At 36.4% G+C, this 17,887-nt stretch overlaps 2 protein-coding genes across 2 annotated transcripts; both read right to left on the bottom strand.

Moving 5' to 3' along the window:
* Positions 1-614: 614 nt before the first annotated feature.
* Positions 615-4,619, bottom strand: LOC101895954 (uncharacterized). Its single transcript, XM_020036713.2, has 3 exons — positions 4,238-4,619; positions 996-1,859; positions 615-934 (listed from the first exon to the last, which is right to left on the bottom strand). Exons 1-3 carry the CDS (start codon positions 4,437-4,439, stop codon positions 741-743), a joined length of 1,260 nt encoding a protein of 419 aa, XP_019892272.2. The 5' UTR covers positions 4,440-4,619; the 3' UTR covers positions 615-740.
* Positions 4,620-7,639: 3,020 nt separating this feature from the next.
* Positions 7,640-17,886, bottom strand: LOC105261801 (uncharacterized). Its single transcript, XM_059126471.1, has 5 exons — positions 17,641-17,886; positions 15,156-16,043; positions 8,978-9,199; positions 7,962-8,825; positions 7,640-7,891 (listed from the first exon to the last, which is right to left on the bottom strand). Exons 1-5 carry the CDS (start codon positions 17,843-17,845, stop codon positions 7,698-7,700), a joined length of 2,373 nt encoding a protein of 790 aa, XP_058982454.1. The 5' UTR covers positions 17,846-17,886; the 3' UTR covers positions 7,640-7,697.
* Position 17,887: the final 1 nt, after the last annotated feature.

Genomic DNA, 17,887 nt, shown 5'->3' with positions numbered 1-17,887 from the left:
AACCTAGAGAAGGGAGCGAGTTAGACCCATATTTCCTTTTGTTGATCTGCATAGAATCACATTCGGAGTCGATTTATGCAGGTCCGCCCATCCGTTCTGTCCATGTAATTTTTAAATAAAGTACAGGTCGCATTTATTGAAATTGGAGATAATCGGTAAAAATTTAGATACAGCTCCCATATATAACTTCGACCGGTTCGCTTTTTATTGTGCACCAAATGTGTAATATCAGACCAAATAAGATGGAATTTGGCACATATAAATTGAGTCTAAAAACAAGTGTGTCAAATTTAGTGGAAATCTGTCCAGATATAGCTATTCAGACACAGCCATAATATGCACTCCGTAACAACGGTACTCGGAGAAATATATCAAATACTTCTCAGAAATACCTTAGCCAAATTGTATCGAGATCGTCTTTGGTAGGTTTAGTTCTCAATTCCCCATAAAAACGTTTATTTGTTATACGTAGCTGTACTACGTATGCATAATAGTGTAGGGTATCATAAAGTCGGGTCAGCCCGACATTGGCCTTTCTTTACTGAATTTGTTTTGCAAGCTTGATCTAATTAAAATTTCATCTTCTGAAGAGTCAATATAAGTACGCAGTGAATTTTATTTATTAAGTAATTAGATGCACTTGTTACAAAATCAACAAACGCAAAGAAACTTAAAATTGTTCTAATTAAAATTAGTTTAACTAATTGCTCTCTCTCTCTCTCCCCTCTCCATACAGATGCTTAGTAATCAAGCAGGCCTCGATACAATAGCCATGGCAATATAGCTTCCATGTGTTTGCGGTAGCGGGGATTTGAATACATTTGTCGTTTGAATGCAACGCCAGCATCCGATTCGCCCATAAAATTATCCAGACTTGCATTTTCATTTGGATCACATAGAACGGCGGACATGACGCCGGTCACGGTGCTAAAAGCTATAAAAATAATGACATTTTTAATATCACATTCGAGATGGTTTTTAAATGTATCTCTTACCCCATATTCCATCCTTGTACAGCATTAAATGCAGATCCTTGAGTGAGGGTATTTTCTTTGGATACTTCAACAGTTTTAAATTCTTCTCCAAATGCTGGTGATAGAAGGCAATGAGGTAATCAAATTGTTGCAACTTGATTTCATATTGAGCCGAGGATAATATGAAATACCACAAATCTTGGGCGGGTGATGCATATCTCGGTATTTGATAGTCCACAAAATAAGTTTCAAGTATCTTGCCCGCCTCTTCGTCATGACAGAACATAATATTATTAACCCAGGCATCGCCGTGATTGAGAACACTAAACTCACTGTCGCGCTTAGTGTCGGCTGTTTTGAACATTTCCACGGCAACCTTTTGATACATTTCTACAACTTTGCCGTAATACAAATCGGAATTGGAATACTCTTTGACACATTCCAAAAATATCTTTTCTGAAGATTCATACATTCCCTTGATCAAATCAAAAGATTTTGGTCGAATATAGCCTTCGCTGTAAAGATCCGAATACATGCCTTTGCTGGCAACTCGTACAGCTGAGGCAGCATGCCATTGGGCCATTTTCTCCAAAACACATTTAGTATGATCCATATCAAGGCCATCCAAGCGGTTGGCATTTCGGAAACCTTTTTCTTTGAGGTTCTCCAGCAGAATGTAGGATTGATCTGTGGCTAATGTATAGGATTTTGCTCCAAATTTCACATTGACACCGGCATCAGAATATATTTTTTCTAGTTCCGGTACTACCTCACGATACATCCCACTTTCGGCACCAAATATATTATGACCTTCCATCATTTCACGGAATAGGTCAGTGTCGTGACCAACTTTTAACATAAAACTTAGGGGTTTTGTTGACTCATCTGAAATTAATATATATTTTTTAAATTAATTAAAAACAAATAAATAAAAATTATTTTTTAATTAATTTAAATTAAAAGATAAAAAATAATAACCTTAAATAAGTTCAATTTGTTAATCAAAAATACATAACAGAAAATAATGAAAGATACAAAATTAATTACTAATTAATCGTCTGGAGGTGGTTTTAGAGATGCGTACTACAAGTACACGAAAAGTACTTTATGGTACCAAGTCTGGTACTGCTTGAAGTCTGATATTTGAAATCAGGGTCTTTGATGTAATTTGGGATAGAAGAACGAAGAAGAAAGAGTTTTTTTGAACTTCAAACAATAAAAGTACCAAAATGCACTAAATTTGAGAATACAATTTTGAGCCAGAATTGATACGGTTGAGATTTAGAGGTGATTTTATAAATACGGACAAAAAATGTGCGAAATTCTACACTAAATGGTATTAAATTAGAAGGTATGACTAAAAAATTACAAAACAGTACTAAATTTTATATCTGGGGATGTAATAGAGTTGGAAATCTAAAATAGGTCAATTTTTTTTTTTTTTGGGGGGGGGGGGGTATACAGGGCGAGATGAAAAAACGGCAACCAACTTCAGACTGCTGTCATTTCTAAGCCACTCGTCCGACAGCTTTTTAAATTATTCCAGCGACCGCTCATTGTATTCTTTACAAGCGTACAAAAGCCTTTTGTTAAGAATTTTCCAAAAGAAAAAGTTATTCGTGATGGAATTTAAGCGTGATAGTGTGATTTTTTTATATATTTGGCTGGAAAACCAAAAGTGGCTATCGTTAGAGCACTCCAGCATTTAAATGTGAATAAATCTTTTGTGTCTCGCACCATCGCTCGTTACCGTGATGCTGGTAGCGTAGCCCGACGTCAAGGAAGTGGAAGGAAGAATACAGCAACATCGGCTGAAATGGTTCGAAAAGTAAAGAAGCGACTTGATCGAAACCCGCGTCGCAGTGGCCGGAAAGAATGATCTGTGCATGTCCACGTCTTTGTATAGCCCCCATATAATGGAACCTCCCGATATTTGGTAATTTGATGATTTTAGCTACATTATTTACCGATTCTTTTAAGTTTCGCATTTGAATATTCTTTGCTTATGACAAAAGTTACCTACCGTCGTATAGACCCTAATATAACAGCTACATTCGGTATTTTTAAGATTTTAATAGAATTTTTAACGGATTTTATTGTTTTTGAGAATTGCCAAATTCGTTCCAAATGGTGGAGGGTATTCAAAGTTCGGACGGCCGAACTTACATCTTTGATACTTGTTGGAATTTCAATGGCTTTACCCCGAGCTCATTTTTCAATATTTGCCGAATATAATATTGCGATATGTTCTTAGCCACTCGTGAGCTGAACATATCGCAATATTCCATTCGGAAAATATTGCAAAATGAGCTCATGGTAAAGCCATTGAATTTTCAAATTTCCAAAATTCAATGGCTTTAGCTCCTAAGAGCTAAAGATTTGCTTCTCTTGGCCCAAAGTGGTGAACTGTCGAATTTGGTTTATTCCGATGAGAAAACATTCGTTGTTCAGAAATTTGTAAACAAACAAAATGATTGTGTTTACTTGCCAAAGAGGTCAGCTGAAAATGTGCACCTTCGGTTGGCCACCAGAACTCAAGCGCCGGCCATGTTGGGGGTGTGGGCCGTCATAACAACCGATGGTCACTCTACGCTCGTATTAATCGACCGTGGCATCAGAATAAATGTCGAATATTATCGCGAAAATATTCTGGAGGGTTTATTGAAGCCTTGGGCACGCAACCATTTTGGCCGCAGACCTTGGACACTCCAATAGGACACAGCATCATCGCACTCAGCACGTGCCACCCAAGAATAGTTACAAAATGAGGTTTCTTGCTTCATTTCTAGCGCACAATGGCCAACAAAATCTCTGGATATCAATCTCTGGATATCAACCAAAGTGTGGTTTACCTAAAGCAAGCGCTTCGCAGGAGATGGGCCAAAATACCGCAGAGCAACATTCGGCAGAGCAACTTTTCTTAATTTTGAAGTTTGCATTTCAAAAAATTCGTGCATCTATTCTGCTATAAATTAGTGACTCTCATTCCAAATGTTTGGTAAATTTTTGTACCTTTGGTATCCTTTTTGTACGAATTTCCCAAAACCCAGCACTATGACTGACCATCGTGCAAAATTTCAGGATTCTAGATTCAGCCGTTTCGACTGGGCATTGATTCGAGATCTGTCAGATAGTCTGTCATTTCATGATTCTAGCTTCAGCGGTTTCATCTGGCGTGACGTATGAATATTTCCAAATTCCACTAACAAGCACTAGCTAGTAGCGTAAATTATGTCTTTAAAGAGTGTTTTTAATTTACTTACCCTTTAATTTAATGATAAATTCCGCTTTGAGCATAATGGTGCAATAATTCTCTCCCGGCGCCAAAGCACCTTTGGCTTTGAAATTAACGATTTCTTTAAATTCCGATTCCACTTCCTTTAGAGCTCCTTCAAAGAGACTTGCTTCAATCCATTTCGGAACAATTGATGAAGTATCGTCTTTGTTGTTGTTTTTAGCACCCATTGATTGAATTGTTATAAAGTCAAGTCAATTGAATTCGTATCAATCTGCCACACGCTTTATTATTAGCTTTTCGGACAGCGTAAACAATGGCTGTGTTTATCAAACGAACGTAAAAACTTGTCTGGCAGCAGCACGCCTTAAATTCCCACCATTTAAACGTACCGGAGATCCCCTATCTACTGTTTGCAGCGACGACGACATCATGACTGGTGAAATTTGTTATTGTCCAAGCTCCAACAAACAAATTTCATCATAATGGCAAAGCTTTTTGTTTGTTGATAAATGAGAACTTACGGCAGTTGGAAGAAATTTGTTTGTGTTGTATTTCTGGATGGGGAACCTCTTGTGTGGGAACCTCTCTGGCTAAAGCTGCAACTGGTTTATATTTTAATCGAGCTTTTATTTTGTTTTGCTATGTGCTTGTAGCTGTTTACGAAAATGCAAAAACAAATGTTTTTGTCAACTTCACAACCAAGTCAGTAGTAACCGTATTGAATATTGTAAATTTTGAAAAAAATAAAACCGGGCAGTTAGCTAGTGCGTACTTGTATACAATGTTTCACACATATAATGTAATTTTTCTGTGAAATAGAGATTTTAATTGTTATACTCAGTACTTGTAAGTGACCGGTACTTTCTTGGAGAAATAACACATTAATAGAACAGAAACAAAAAAAAATATATTAATTTGTTTATTATAATAATAATTATTATAATAATTTTAAAATAAAACAAGCACAAAAGCTGTAAGTTCGGCCGAGCCGAACTTTGAATGCCCTCCACCATTTGGAACGCATTTAGAAATTTTCAAAAAAATCAAATCCCTTAAAAATTCTGTAAAAATCTAAAAAATACCGGTAAATAATGTCGCTAAAATCAATAAAATACCGAATATCGGGAGGTACCGTTATATGGGAGCTATAGGAAGACGTGGACCTTCACAGACAATTTTCTGTCTTAGGCTGAAGTATCCATAACGAACTTCAAATATCAAATTTGAAACAATTCCGGTGAATAATGTCGCTAAAATCATCAAAATACCGAATATGGGGAATAAGTGTTATATGGGGGATATACGAAGACGTGAACCTGCACAGACAATTTTCTGTCATAGGCTGTAGTATCCATTTCGAACTTCAAATAACAAATTTTAAACAATTCCGCCAAAATCATCAAAATACCGAATATCGGGAGGTACCGTTATATGAGGGCCATACGAAGACGTGGACCAGCACAGACAATTTTCTGTCTTAGGCTTTAGTATCCGTTATGAACTTCAAATACCAAATTTGAAACAATTCCGGTGAATAATGTCGCTAAAATCATCAAAATACCGAATATCGGGAGGTACCGTTACATGGGGGCTAAGTGAAAACGTGGACCTGCATGGCCCATTTACAAACTTAACTTACCTACTGGAAAAATAAACATTTGTGCAAAATTTTAGCCTTCTATTTAAAATTTGTTCGAAAGATAGCGTGATTAAAGCAGACCATCTTCGATCAGATCTTATGTTGGTATTAATATTAAAATGTGCGAAATTTGATTTTTTAAATTTTTTTTTTAAATTATTTTATTAAACTTATTTCTTATTTTAAAAGATTTATAGTTATTCAACATTTGTCGATTTTCGCAGAGATAAAAATCAGATCAAATAGGATCTACAAAGTTCGAACAAAATCGAATGAGCTTTTCTCATTCTATGAGGTAGTTTATTTTCTTTGAAAATGTTGACCATTTGTGGGCGAGGTACCAGAAGTAGTGCACGAATGTTTCCCATCTCCGAACTTAATTTAAGTTTGACAATAATATTACGATGTACCAAGTTTGAATTAAATAGGATACTCTCTTCGAGAGTTATTCTGCGCACGGCAGGGAATTAGCAACAATAAACGTAGACAATCCAGTGCCGCTAAATGCGTCACGTCTTGTGTTAAAGACATGGGAAAAAAACGCCCACATATCCCTATGGAACAATGAGGGTGTAGGGAAAACCACAAAAATCTTATGGGGCGATCCCGATGAGATAAAAAACGAAAAACCTTTTATTACTAGGTAAAAAAGAGATCAGTGAGGTAACAGGCATCCTTAAGGGGCACCTGGGCCTACAAGCTCATCTGTACAAGATAGGATGTGCAGAAAACAGCATATATGTGGTTATGTGGTAATCAGACCATGGTAAACGATATAAGACAAATTACAAATATAAAAGACTGTAAACTGCCCGCCTTCTTCAAAAACAAAACCCTTAGTCTAGAGCGCACAACAGGTCTATACCGGCTTAAGTGTATGTCCAACGTAACATTACCTAACCTATTGTGCGCACCAGTAAGATAGACGGACGGACGGACCCTTTAGATCGATCTGTAACCTATGATTGAAAATTGCTTACGTAGGCCCACGTCTCCATATAACAAATATATAACGGTATCACATACAGGGTGAGATGAAACCAAAGTGTCGATCATCTCAAGCAAGCGCTTCGCCGGGAATGGGCCAAAATACCGCAGAGCAAGATTCGGGCAGCGAGTGACGGTTTCATTGACCGCTTTTGAAGACAATAATTCGTGCCAAAGGTGATCAATTCGAACAAATCTAAACTAATTCTAAAATTTCCGACATTTTTTGCTTTCATTCAATAAAATTAAAAGAAAATGGAAAAATTATGGCGTTTGGTTTTATTGCAGTTATTTTTTTTGTCTCGCTCTGTTCTCTTCCAGGGGGTAAGATACTCAGAAGGAACTCCTTGTATGGATTTTCAGACTATTCCATTGAAAAATGTGACTAAAATCATCAAAATACCGAACATCGGGGGACGCCATTGTATGGGGCTATACGACGTCGTGGACCCATATAGAAAATTCTCTTTCAGGGGTAAATTACTCTCGAAGAACTCCTTGTGTAGAATTTCAGACAATTCCACTGAAAATGTGGTTAAAATCATCAAAATACCGAATATCGGGGGTACCGTTATATGGGGGCTCTAAGATATCGTTGCCGATATGGCCCATCTTCGAACTTGATCTGCCTGCAGACAAAAGACAGATCCGCGCAAAATTTTAGCTTCCTATCTTTATTCGTATTGACTAAATTATTATTTCGATAAGGTACAAATGGAATGACGAACGGAAATATATCAGCGCTTAGAAGCGTAATCAACATTCTAATGTAGATCGAAATTAAATAAAACAATTAGTTTAAATTACTATAAACAATAAATTTCTATTCAACAATCCTAAAACTAATGATGCAATTTGATTAAAAATCAAGCAAACCACGATAATACAACCATGGCAAGATGGCTTCCAAATGTTTACGATAGCGGGGATTCGAATACATTTGCCTCTTAAATGCTAGACCAGCATCAGATTCACCCACAAAATTATCGATGCTGGCATTTTCAGTGGGATCACACAAGACAGCGGCCATGACACTCGTGGCTGTACTGTAACCTGAAATTACATTAAAAAAATATTAAACTCACTTTCTCGCATTTTTTCCAATGTCAGATCCCCTACTTACCCCATATTCCATGTTTGTATAACATTAAATGTAAATCTTTCAATGAGGGTATTTTCTTTGGATACTTCAGTAGGTTTAAATTCTCCACCAGTTGTTGATGATAGAATGCAATGAAGTAATCGAATTCCTGCAACTTAATCTCATATTGAACGGATGATAGAATGAAATACAACAAATCCTGCACCGGAGATGTGTAACGAGGAATTTGATAGTCAACAAAATATGTGTCCCGAATTTCACCAGTCTCCTCCTCATAACGGAACATGATGTTATTCACCCAAGCATCGCCATGAATGAGAACCTTAAAGTCATCATCGTACTTGTATTCGGCAGTTTCGTAAAGTTTTCTTGCAAGCTCATGATGCAGGCTTACAATTTTCTCATAATACATTTGAGAATTGGGAAATTCCTTTACAACTTCCAATAGTACTTTTCCCGAAGCCTCATACATACTTTGAATCATATCCAATGTGTGTGCCATAACATAACCGTCCAGATACATTTTGGGATATATGCCCCGAGTGGCAACTCTGACAGCCGAAGCTGCATGCCATTGGGCCATTTTGCGAAGGACACATTTGGTGTGTTGCATATCGAGACCTTTCAAACGATTAAAATTGCGGAAACCCCTTTCTTTTAAATTCTCCAAGAGGATATAAGGTTGATCGGTGGGTAAGTTGTAGGATTTTGCGCTAAATTTCACCTGGACACCAGCATCGGCATATATTTGTTCCAATTCCGGCACCACATCAAGGTACATGCCTGCTTCGATGCTGAATATGTCATGAGTTTTCATCATTTCCCGGAAAAGTTCACTGTCGTGGGCAACTTTTAACATAAAGGTAATGGGTTTTGTGGAACCATCTGAAGTTCAAAAATTTAAAAATATTGGATGGATAAATTGCAAAAAATAAGATTTTAAATTTAATCGAAAATTGAAAACATTTTTTCAGGTATCAGGTTCCTCGTATTTGAAAAAAAAATATATATTGGGAAAAATTCCCCCTTTTCCTTACCTTTCAATTTGATCACGAACTCAGCCTTGAGCATAACAGTAGCATAATTTTCACCCGGCGCCAGAGCTCCAGCCACTTTAAAATCAAGAATTTCTTCGAAATCTTTTTCCACCAGTTTTAAAGGTTCCTCAAATAAATTCGCTTCAATCCATTGCGGAACAACTGACGGAACTGATGAATTGCTGTTGTTGTTTGTAATGTTGTCAACGCTCATTGATAAAAAATAGTTTTAATTCACTTGAGTCTCTAGAGAAATTTCGTTTGAGCTTTTCGAACAACCGAATGTAACTGTGAGCGAAAACTACTCTACCCGAACTTTTTATATTTTCTAAACATACATAGTGAGTTATCTACAAATTGTCACAAGAAAAATGATAGATAGACAAGATAAAATTTTAAATCTCCTAATGCAAATTTCATCATATTCCGAAAGTTCAAATGCTTTTCATTGTGAATGTTTTCAATATGTTTACCATAAACTTTGGCAAAAACTACAAATCATAGATGTTTGAGCTTTTTAATTTTAAATAACGTAAACTTCTTCATTAATCCAAAAAAAATTAATGATAATGGATAAGAGTGATAACGATAAATATAAGTCGTATTTCACAAAAAATTCTGGCAAGTAAATTATACTGTAGTAACAATTGACCTATACTTCGTTTACTGAATATACCGATAAAGAGATTAAAATGGTGGAAAATCAAGAACTCAACAAAAAGTAAAACAAGTAAAAAAGCAGCTAAGTTGGGCACGCGAACTTTTAATACCCTCCACCATTTGGAAAGAACTTTCAAAATTTAAAAAAAAAAAAAAAATCCGAAAATTACCACTTAAATGGAAACCATTATATGGGGACTATACGAAGACATAAACCTGCATTCGACATTTTTACACCCTACAACACTATGTGTTGGGGGTATTATAAGTTTGATTGGGCCAAAAATTATGTAACACCTCGAAATATTGGTTTCCCACATAGGAAAGTATATATGGATCTTCCTAGCTCGCCGAGCTGAGTCGATCTAGCTATGTATGTCCGTCCGTCCGTCTGTCCGTCTGTCCGTCTGTCCGTCTGTCCATGTTAATTTGTAATCACTCTACAGGTCGCAATTATGGCCCGATCTTCACGAAATTTAGAATGTAGGTGGGGTTGAGGTCAGAATAGAACCCTATTTCTTTTGGAGATGATCGCCAAATGTTTAGGGGCTGAAATGGACCAAATACTGAAAAAATGTCGGATTTTGCAGTAGCTGTACAGGTCGCACTTATAGAACAATCGACGCGGAACTTCGCATGTAGCTAGAGTTTAGGGCGGGGAAGAAGCCTACCAATTTGGGTGGTCATCGGATAATATTTAGCGGGTAAAATAGACCATATCTTTTGTGTCGAAAAAAATCAAAATTTTTCATTAAACCGCGAATATTTTAAATCCCGGCAAAATCACAAAGCCATGACAAGGTTACTTCTGACCTTTACATTGATGTTAACATCCAACAAAACGGATATATAGCAAAATATGTGCGATATATATGTCTATCAAAGAATATATGCTTGAAAGATCTCTTATATGTCGAGAACGGCTGAACTGACTTCGACAGTTCTCATTAATTTAGAATGGCCTCTTGGCAGGAAAGAAACAACGTCTAAAAAATCGCATAAAAATATCTCTCTAAAGATGAAAATATTGATTTTGAAACATTTTCTCATATTTTTTCAATTTTGTCATATTTTTGGCATATTTTCATTTTGAATTAAACATTTGGTAATATTTCTACAGCTAACAAAACTAAGTAGTTAGGATATCAGGATATCATATACAGATCGCATTTATGGCCCGATCCTTACGAAATTTTGCATGGGGATAAGATGAGGGTCAGAATAGAAGCCTACTCTTTTTGGAGATGATCGCCATATATTTAGGGGTTGAAATGGACCAAAAAACTGCAAAATTGTCAGCAGATCGTAATTATTGCCCGATCCTCACGCACATTTGGATGGGGGTTACCGGACTTTGCAAAAGCCAAGCAGTTTTGGATGGCCATCCCAAAAATATTCAATGTGTGAAATAGTTTGCCAACTTTTGTAGACAAAATACGAAAATGTCCATTCCGGTGACTTTTTGGAGAATTCACAAATACAGGAAAGACGCACTTCTGACTATTTCGTTAACGCTGATTTCGTTGCGTTTCAGTAAAAAACCAATAATAAATGTTAATCTTTTGCCACGTCTGAGGGATTATAGGTCTTTGGGAAATATAGGTTCCAGATCTAGGAAGACCATTTAAGTGCAACATCTACCAATTAATTTTAAATGTGCAAATTAGTTTAAGTTGCTATTATACGAAAATTAGAGAACGAAACCTGATGGTTTTCTTTTATTATTTGTCACAATATCTTGTGGAATTCTTTCGAGTATCTCGCCTATATAAACTGTATCATTTATTATAGTGTTGTAGGGTATTCAACGGTCGGCCACGCTCGACTGTAGCCTTTGCTTACTTGTTTGTCATAGGCATGGGTACAACATAGGGATGGGTACGAACTTCAAATACGAAATTTGAAACAGTTACAGGGAATAATGTCGCTAATATCATGAAAATACTGAATATCGGGAGGTACGATTATATGGGGGCGATACGAAAACGTGGACCGTTATATGGGGCATATACGTAACCGTGAACCTGCATTAGAATTTTTTTTTTTCATATGCTGCAATACCCATTACGAAATTTAAATGCGAAACTTATTACAATTCCGGTGAATAATGTTGCAAAAATCATTAAAATATCGAGTATCGGGAGGTACCGTCATATGGGGGCTATACGAAGACTTGGACCTACATACGAAATTTTTTGCCATAGGCTGTAGTACCCATGAAGTCTTTCCAATACGAAATTTGAAACGATTCCGGTGAATAATGTTGCTGAAATCATCAAAATACCGAATATCGGGAGGTACCGTTACATAGGGTCTATACGAAGCCGTGGACCTGCATACAAAACATTTTATTATAGGCTGTAGTATCCATTACGAACTTCAAATACGAAATTTGAAATAATTCCGGTAAATAATGTCGCTGAAATCATCAAAATACCGAATATCGGGTGGTACCGATATAGGGGGCCATACGAAAACGTGTAGCGACATGGCCCATTTACGAACTTTATCTGCCTTCTGGTAAACTATGCATGTATGCACAATTTTAGCCTATCTATCTCAATTCGTTCGAAAGACAGCTTGATTACAACAGACAGAGAGACAGACGGACATCGGTAGATCGTTTTAGAATTTAACGCTGTTCCAGAATATACATACTTTGTAGGGCATATAATGAATATTTCGAGGAGTTACAAACGGAATGACAAAGTTAATATACACTCCATAAATTGGTGGAGGGTATAAAAACAGTAAGTACAGCCGGGCCAAACTTTAAATAACCTCCTCCATTTGGGAGGAATTGGGAAATTTTCAAAAAATACTGAATATAGGGAGTACCGTTACGAAAACGGACATTTTTTGTCAAAGGCCATTACAACGTTCTAATAAAATCATCAAAATACCGAATATAGGGAGGTACCGTTATATGGGGGCTATACCTAAACGTGTACCTATATAGTCCATTTTTAATACCAAAAGTCCTGCAGACCGAACACATAGACATATTTTTAAGAATGGACATAGAATTTTATGCTGGTCTGGGGTCTAAATGTATATTTTGAGGTGTTACACATGGAATGACAAACTTAATATACCATCCATACTATGGTGGAGGATACAAAAATTTGATTCTAATTCCACACACATGGGATATAGTTGTACATCCTTGCAAATTATGTTTTCTAACACTACATGATATAAGTAAAATATATGTGTTTCAGTCGACTTGGTGTTTAAGTCCCTCACATTCAGAATATGTACTTTAACACAATGATTTAGTACCAGATATTAGATGCAGATCATTAGAATACCTCTCTCTAATTGTATTAATATCGGTTCAGATTTGTTCATAGCTCCCATATCCGAGTTCACGTTCATTACGCATCAGCATTTGGAGTGGAATTGCAAGTACGACCGAATTCAGCCTAGAAGCAAGTACATCAAATTTGGTGAAAATCGATTCAGATATAACTATAGCTCCCCTATATATGTTTCATCCGATTTGGATTTTTAAGCCCCTCACATGCGTAATATGCACTGCACAAGAATGATATTTGGTATCAGATATCATATACAGCCCAGAAATACCCTTGTCAAATTTTATTGAGATCGGATCAGATTTCGATTTATCGATGGCTAATATCAGCCCAAATTAAATGAATTTTGGCACTTCCGACGGAATTCAGCCCATAAGCAAGTACTTCAAATTTTGGAAAATCGGTTCAGATATAGCTATAGCTCCCATATATATGTTTCATCCGATTTGGCGTTAAGGTCCGTCACATGCGTAATATGTACTCCACAAAAAGGATATTTGATACCCGACGTCAGATGCAGCTTGAAAATACATCTGACAAATTTTATCGGGGTCGGTTCAGTTTTTTTTTTATCGATTCAGAGTTGGATATAGTTCCCAAATTGTGACTACTCTGAAACCATGATACGCATTCAAATAAGGTTCATAGTTGGTATGATCTACTTCACATAAGTTCCCAATATAAAATTTTTTGTTACGGGAGCTCTATGAAATACACATAGTGGTGTTGGGTATCATATAGTCGGTCTCACCCGACTTTTGAACTTTCCTTACTGGTTTTATTTTATTTGATATTTCATTTTTATACCCTCCACCTTGGAAAGGAGGGTTTATTAACTTTGTCATTCCGTTTGTAATATCCCTAAATATCCGTCGTAGACACCATAAAGTAAATATTTTAAGTCGATTTAACGATGTCCGTCTGTCTGTCTTTTTGTAGCAGAACAATTTGTATTATGGTAGTTGGTATTCAAAATGTTTTGGTATAGTGCAGATATTCGGATTTTTCACGGATTTCTCTAAAAATTGGTATTTGTTGGTCATAATAGATTCTAGCTCCGGCGCCGAAACACGTTTTGGTACAGCCCCTATAAAACGGTACCTCCCGATATTCGGTATTTTGATGATTTTTGCCACAGTTTTTTACGTATTTCTCTATAAATTAGTATTTGTCGTGTATTATGGGTTCTAGCTGGTGTGGCGAAACATAGTATGTATAGGTCCACGTTTTGGTACAGCTCCATATTACGGTACCTCCCGATATTAGGTATTTTGATGATTTTTATCACATGTTTTCATGGATTTGTCTAAAAATTGGTATTTGTGGGTCATAATGGGTTCTAGCTCCGTTGGCGAAACATTGTATATATAGGTCCATGTTTTTGTATAGCCCCATATAACGGTATCTGCCGATATTCGATATTTTGATAAAAATTGGTATTAATAGTTCATACCCACTATCTTGTCCGGTGGCAGAACATTGAATATTTAGTTCCACGTTTTTCTGTAGGGCACATATAACGATACCCACCGATATACGGTATTTTAATAATCATAGTCCTATTTACCCCAGAAATTGTTTCATATTTGGTATTTTAGAAGATTTGATAGATGATATTCTTTAAGTATAAAATTTTCTATAGAGGTTCCTGTTTTGGTATGTCCCCATATAACGGCCTCACTTACTTTATGGTTTTTTGATAAGCTCAACAGCATTATCCAACCGGTCTTAGTGGTATATTAAATTAATAGTGAAACACGCTTGAATGCAGATACTTTTATATAAAAATGTTTCCTTTACCCTTATATGGAGGCTATTAAAACTTCGACACGGCCGTTTTTTTCTTGTTTTATACATTTTTTTCTATTTTATTTTTTTTATACTGAAATAGGTTTAGCAATCCAAGAGTCCCCGATTCAATAGCCATGGTAAAATGGCTTCCATATGTTTTCGATAACGTTCATTTGAATACATCTGTTTTTTAAATGCCAAGCCATCATCCGTTTCAGAGATGAAGTTGTCTAAATTAGCACTATCACTGGGTTCACACAGAACCGGGCCATGACATTGGTGATGGAGACATAACCTAAGAAAAAAGAAAAATGTATGTTATGAACTTTGTAATTTTGAAAAAAGAAATTAAAAAATATATTTTTTTTAGCATGCAACGTTTGAGCCTAAGAAAAAGCCAAAAAACTCACCCCAAATTCCGTATTTAAAAATCATGCAATGAATATCTCTGAGTGTTGGTATTTTCTTAGGATATTTGAGCAGTCTTAAGTTTTCCGCAAGAAGTTTATGATAGAAGGCAATCATAAAATCAAAATCCTGCAATTTTATCTCATATTTGCACGAAGTCAATATGAAATACAATATATCTTGGGCTGGTGAGGAATAGCTAGGAAGTTGATAGTCTACCAGATAAGTTTCCAGCAATTCTCCCGTTTCATCATTATACTTAAACATAATGTTGTTGGACCAAACATCACCGTGATTGAGGACCTTGAATTCCTCCTCAGCATCAATATCCCCAACATCGGCACTGTGATTTTGTGTTACCTTAAACAGTTCATCGGTTACTCGATGTTGAAGTTTAGCCACTTTGTCATAGTACAAATTCGAATTTGAATATTCTCGAATACATTCCAATAGCATTTTGGTAGAACTATCAAACATTTCCTTCATCATGTCATAGCATTCCGATCGAAAATATCCAGCAGAATATAGATCTGGATATGGTCCTTTTTGAACAACTCGCATAGCTGAGGCAGCATGCCAATAGGCCAACTTTGTGAGCACACTTTTAACGTGTGTCATATCAAGACCCTCCAAACGGTTGGTATTACGAAATCCCATATCCTTAAGATTTTCCAAAAGTATGTGTGTCTCATTTGTGGGTAGACGATATGATTTGGGTCCAAATCGTAAATTCACACCAGCATCGGCTAAAATATGCTCCAATTCAGGTATCACATCTCCATAGATTCCAGATTCAACATCAAACATGTTGTAAGTTTGCATCAGTTCTTGAAACAACTCATTGTCGTGTAGAACTTTCAACATGAAACTTTGTGCTTTATTCGAGCCGTCTGAAAGAAGAGAAGAACAAGTATAGTACATTTTTGTAACAGATTTTAAGCAATCCATATAAAATTATGTTGGACCAAGGAGTTCAAATTGTCGACGTTGTTGCATAATATTAGTATGTCGCACAGATTGTCGCCTTTTTTTCCTGAAAGATATTCCGTTCGTTAAGAAATTTTTGATGATACCCCCAATTAGTTCAATCCTTCTGGTACCTCCTTCACAGACACTCGTCTTTATCGACCGTGGCATCAGAATAAATGCGAATATTATCGCGAAAATATTCTGGAGGGTGCATTAAAGCCTTGGGCACGCAAACATTTTGGCCGTAGACCTTGGACATTCCAACAGGACTCAGCACTATCGCACTCAGCACGCGCAACCCAAGATTAGTTACAAAATGAGGTTCCTCGCTCCATTTCCAGCGCCCAATGGCCACCAAAACCTCCGGATACCAATCTTTCGGACTATTGTGTCTGGGGATTTTTGGAAGTAAAGTTGGCACTAAACAAGTGAAAAAGCAGTAAGTTCAGCCGGGCAGATCTTTGAATATCCACCACCATTTTGATCGAATTTGGCAATTTTCAGAAAAATAAAATCCTTACAAATTCTATTAAAATCTTAAAAATACCGAATGTAGCCGTTATATCAGGGTCTATACGACGACGTGGTCCTGCATAGGCAACTTTTGTCATGAACCATTGCCATATTCAAATGAGAAACTAAAATCATCAAAATACCGAATATTGGGAGGTACCGTTATACGAAGGGGCTATACGAAAACGTGGACCTATACAGACAATTTTCTGTCATAGGCTGTAGTATCCAATACGAACTTCAAATACCAAATTTGAAACATTTCCGGTGAATAATGTTGCTTGAATTACAGTAATACCGAATATCGGGAGGTACCATTATATGGGGGCTATATCAAAACGTGGACCTACATCATCCATTTTTAATACCAAAAGTCCTGCAGACATAATACACATTTGAGTAAAATTTTATCAACCTACTTCATTTCGTTCGGAAGCTAGTGTGATTTCCACAGACTGACATACGGATAGACAAACGGATATCGCTAAATCGACATAGAATTTTATGCTAATCAAGAATATATATACTTTTTGGGATCTAAAAGGTATATTTCGAGGTGTTACAAACGGAATGACAAACTTAATATACCTCCATACTACGGTGGAGGGTATAAAAATACCAAAGTGTCGATCAGCTCAAGCAACCGCTTCGCCGGGAATGGGACAAAATACTGCAGAGCAACATTCAAGCGGTGTGTGACGGTTTCATTGGCCGTTTAAAGGCCATTAGTCGTACCAAAGGTGCTATTTCGAACAAATGTAAACTTATTCTAAAATTTTATGCTATTTCCGACCTTCCTTTTATTCGATAAAATTAAAAAAAAAAAAACGTATAAATTATGGCGTTTGACTTTGTTGCAGTTTATAGGTAATCAATTTTCTAACTTTGATATTCTTGCAACTTCTTTGCATCGCGAAAACCGTAACATCCGATTTGAGAAGAAACATAAACATGGCACTCTAAAAAATGTCTTAAATTCCAATGTTAATAATTTCAACACATTACCCTTTAGTTTAATAACGATATCAACTTTCAACATAATCGATGCATAATTCTCTCCCGGCGACAATGCTCCAACCACATTGAACTCTTCAATGCACAGGAATTCCGGTTCGATTTCTTTTAAGATATCCACAAAGAGATGTGATTTAATCCAGGATGGTACAACTGGACCTGCGGCTTCTTTATTATTTTTAATTTTTTCATCCATTTTCAAAATATTTTTTTTCCGACCGAATGCTAAAATTACAGC

This window comes from Musca domestica, unplaced genomic scaffold (assembly GCF_030504385.1).
Source record: "Musca domestica strain aabys unplaced genomic scaffold, Musca_domestica.polishedcontigs.V.1.1 39, whole genome shotgun sequence".
NCBI lineage: Eukaryota > Metazoa > Arthropoda > Insecta > Diptera > Muscidae > Musca > Musca domestica.
This window is presented reverse-complemented; position numbering and strand designations above follow the sequence as displayed.

Excerpts from the sequence above, each read along its gene's own strand:
- LOC101895954 (XM_020036713.2), bottom strand. The coding sequence starts at position 4,439 with ATGGGTGCTAAAAACAACAACAAAGACGATACTTCATCAATTGTTCCG. Across the intron at positions 1,860-4,237 it reads ATTTATCATTAAATTAAAGG|ATGAGTCAACAAAACCCCTA; the intron begins GTAAGTAAATTA and ends TATTAATTTCAG. Across the intron at positions 935-995 it reads GTACAAGGATGGAATATGGG|CTTTTAGCACCGTGACCGGC; the intron begins GTAAGAGATACA and ends TTATTTTTATAG.
- LOC105261801 (XM_059126471.1), bottom strand. The coding sequence starts at position 17,845 with ATGGATGAAAAAATTAAAAATAATAAAGAAGCCGCAGGTCCAGTTGTA. Across the intron at positions 16,044-17,640 it reads TATCGTTATTAAACTAAAGG|ACGGCTCGAATAAAGCACAA; the intron begins GTAATGTGTTGA and ends CTCTTCTTTCAG. Across the intron at positions 8,826-8,977 it reads GTTCGTGATCAAATTGAAAG|ATGGTTCCACAAAACCCATT; the intron begins GTAAGGAAAAGG and ends TTTGAACTTCAG.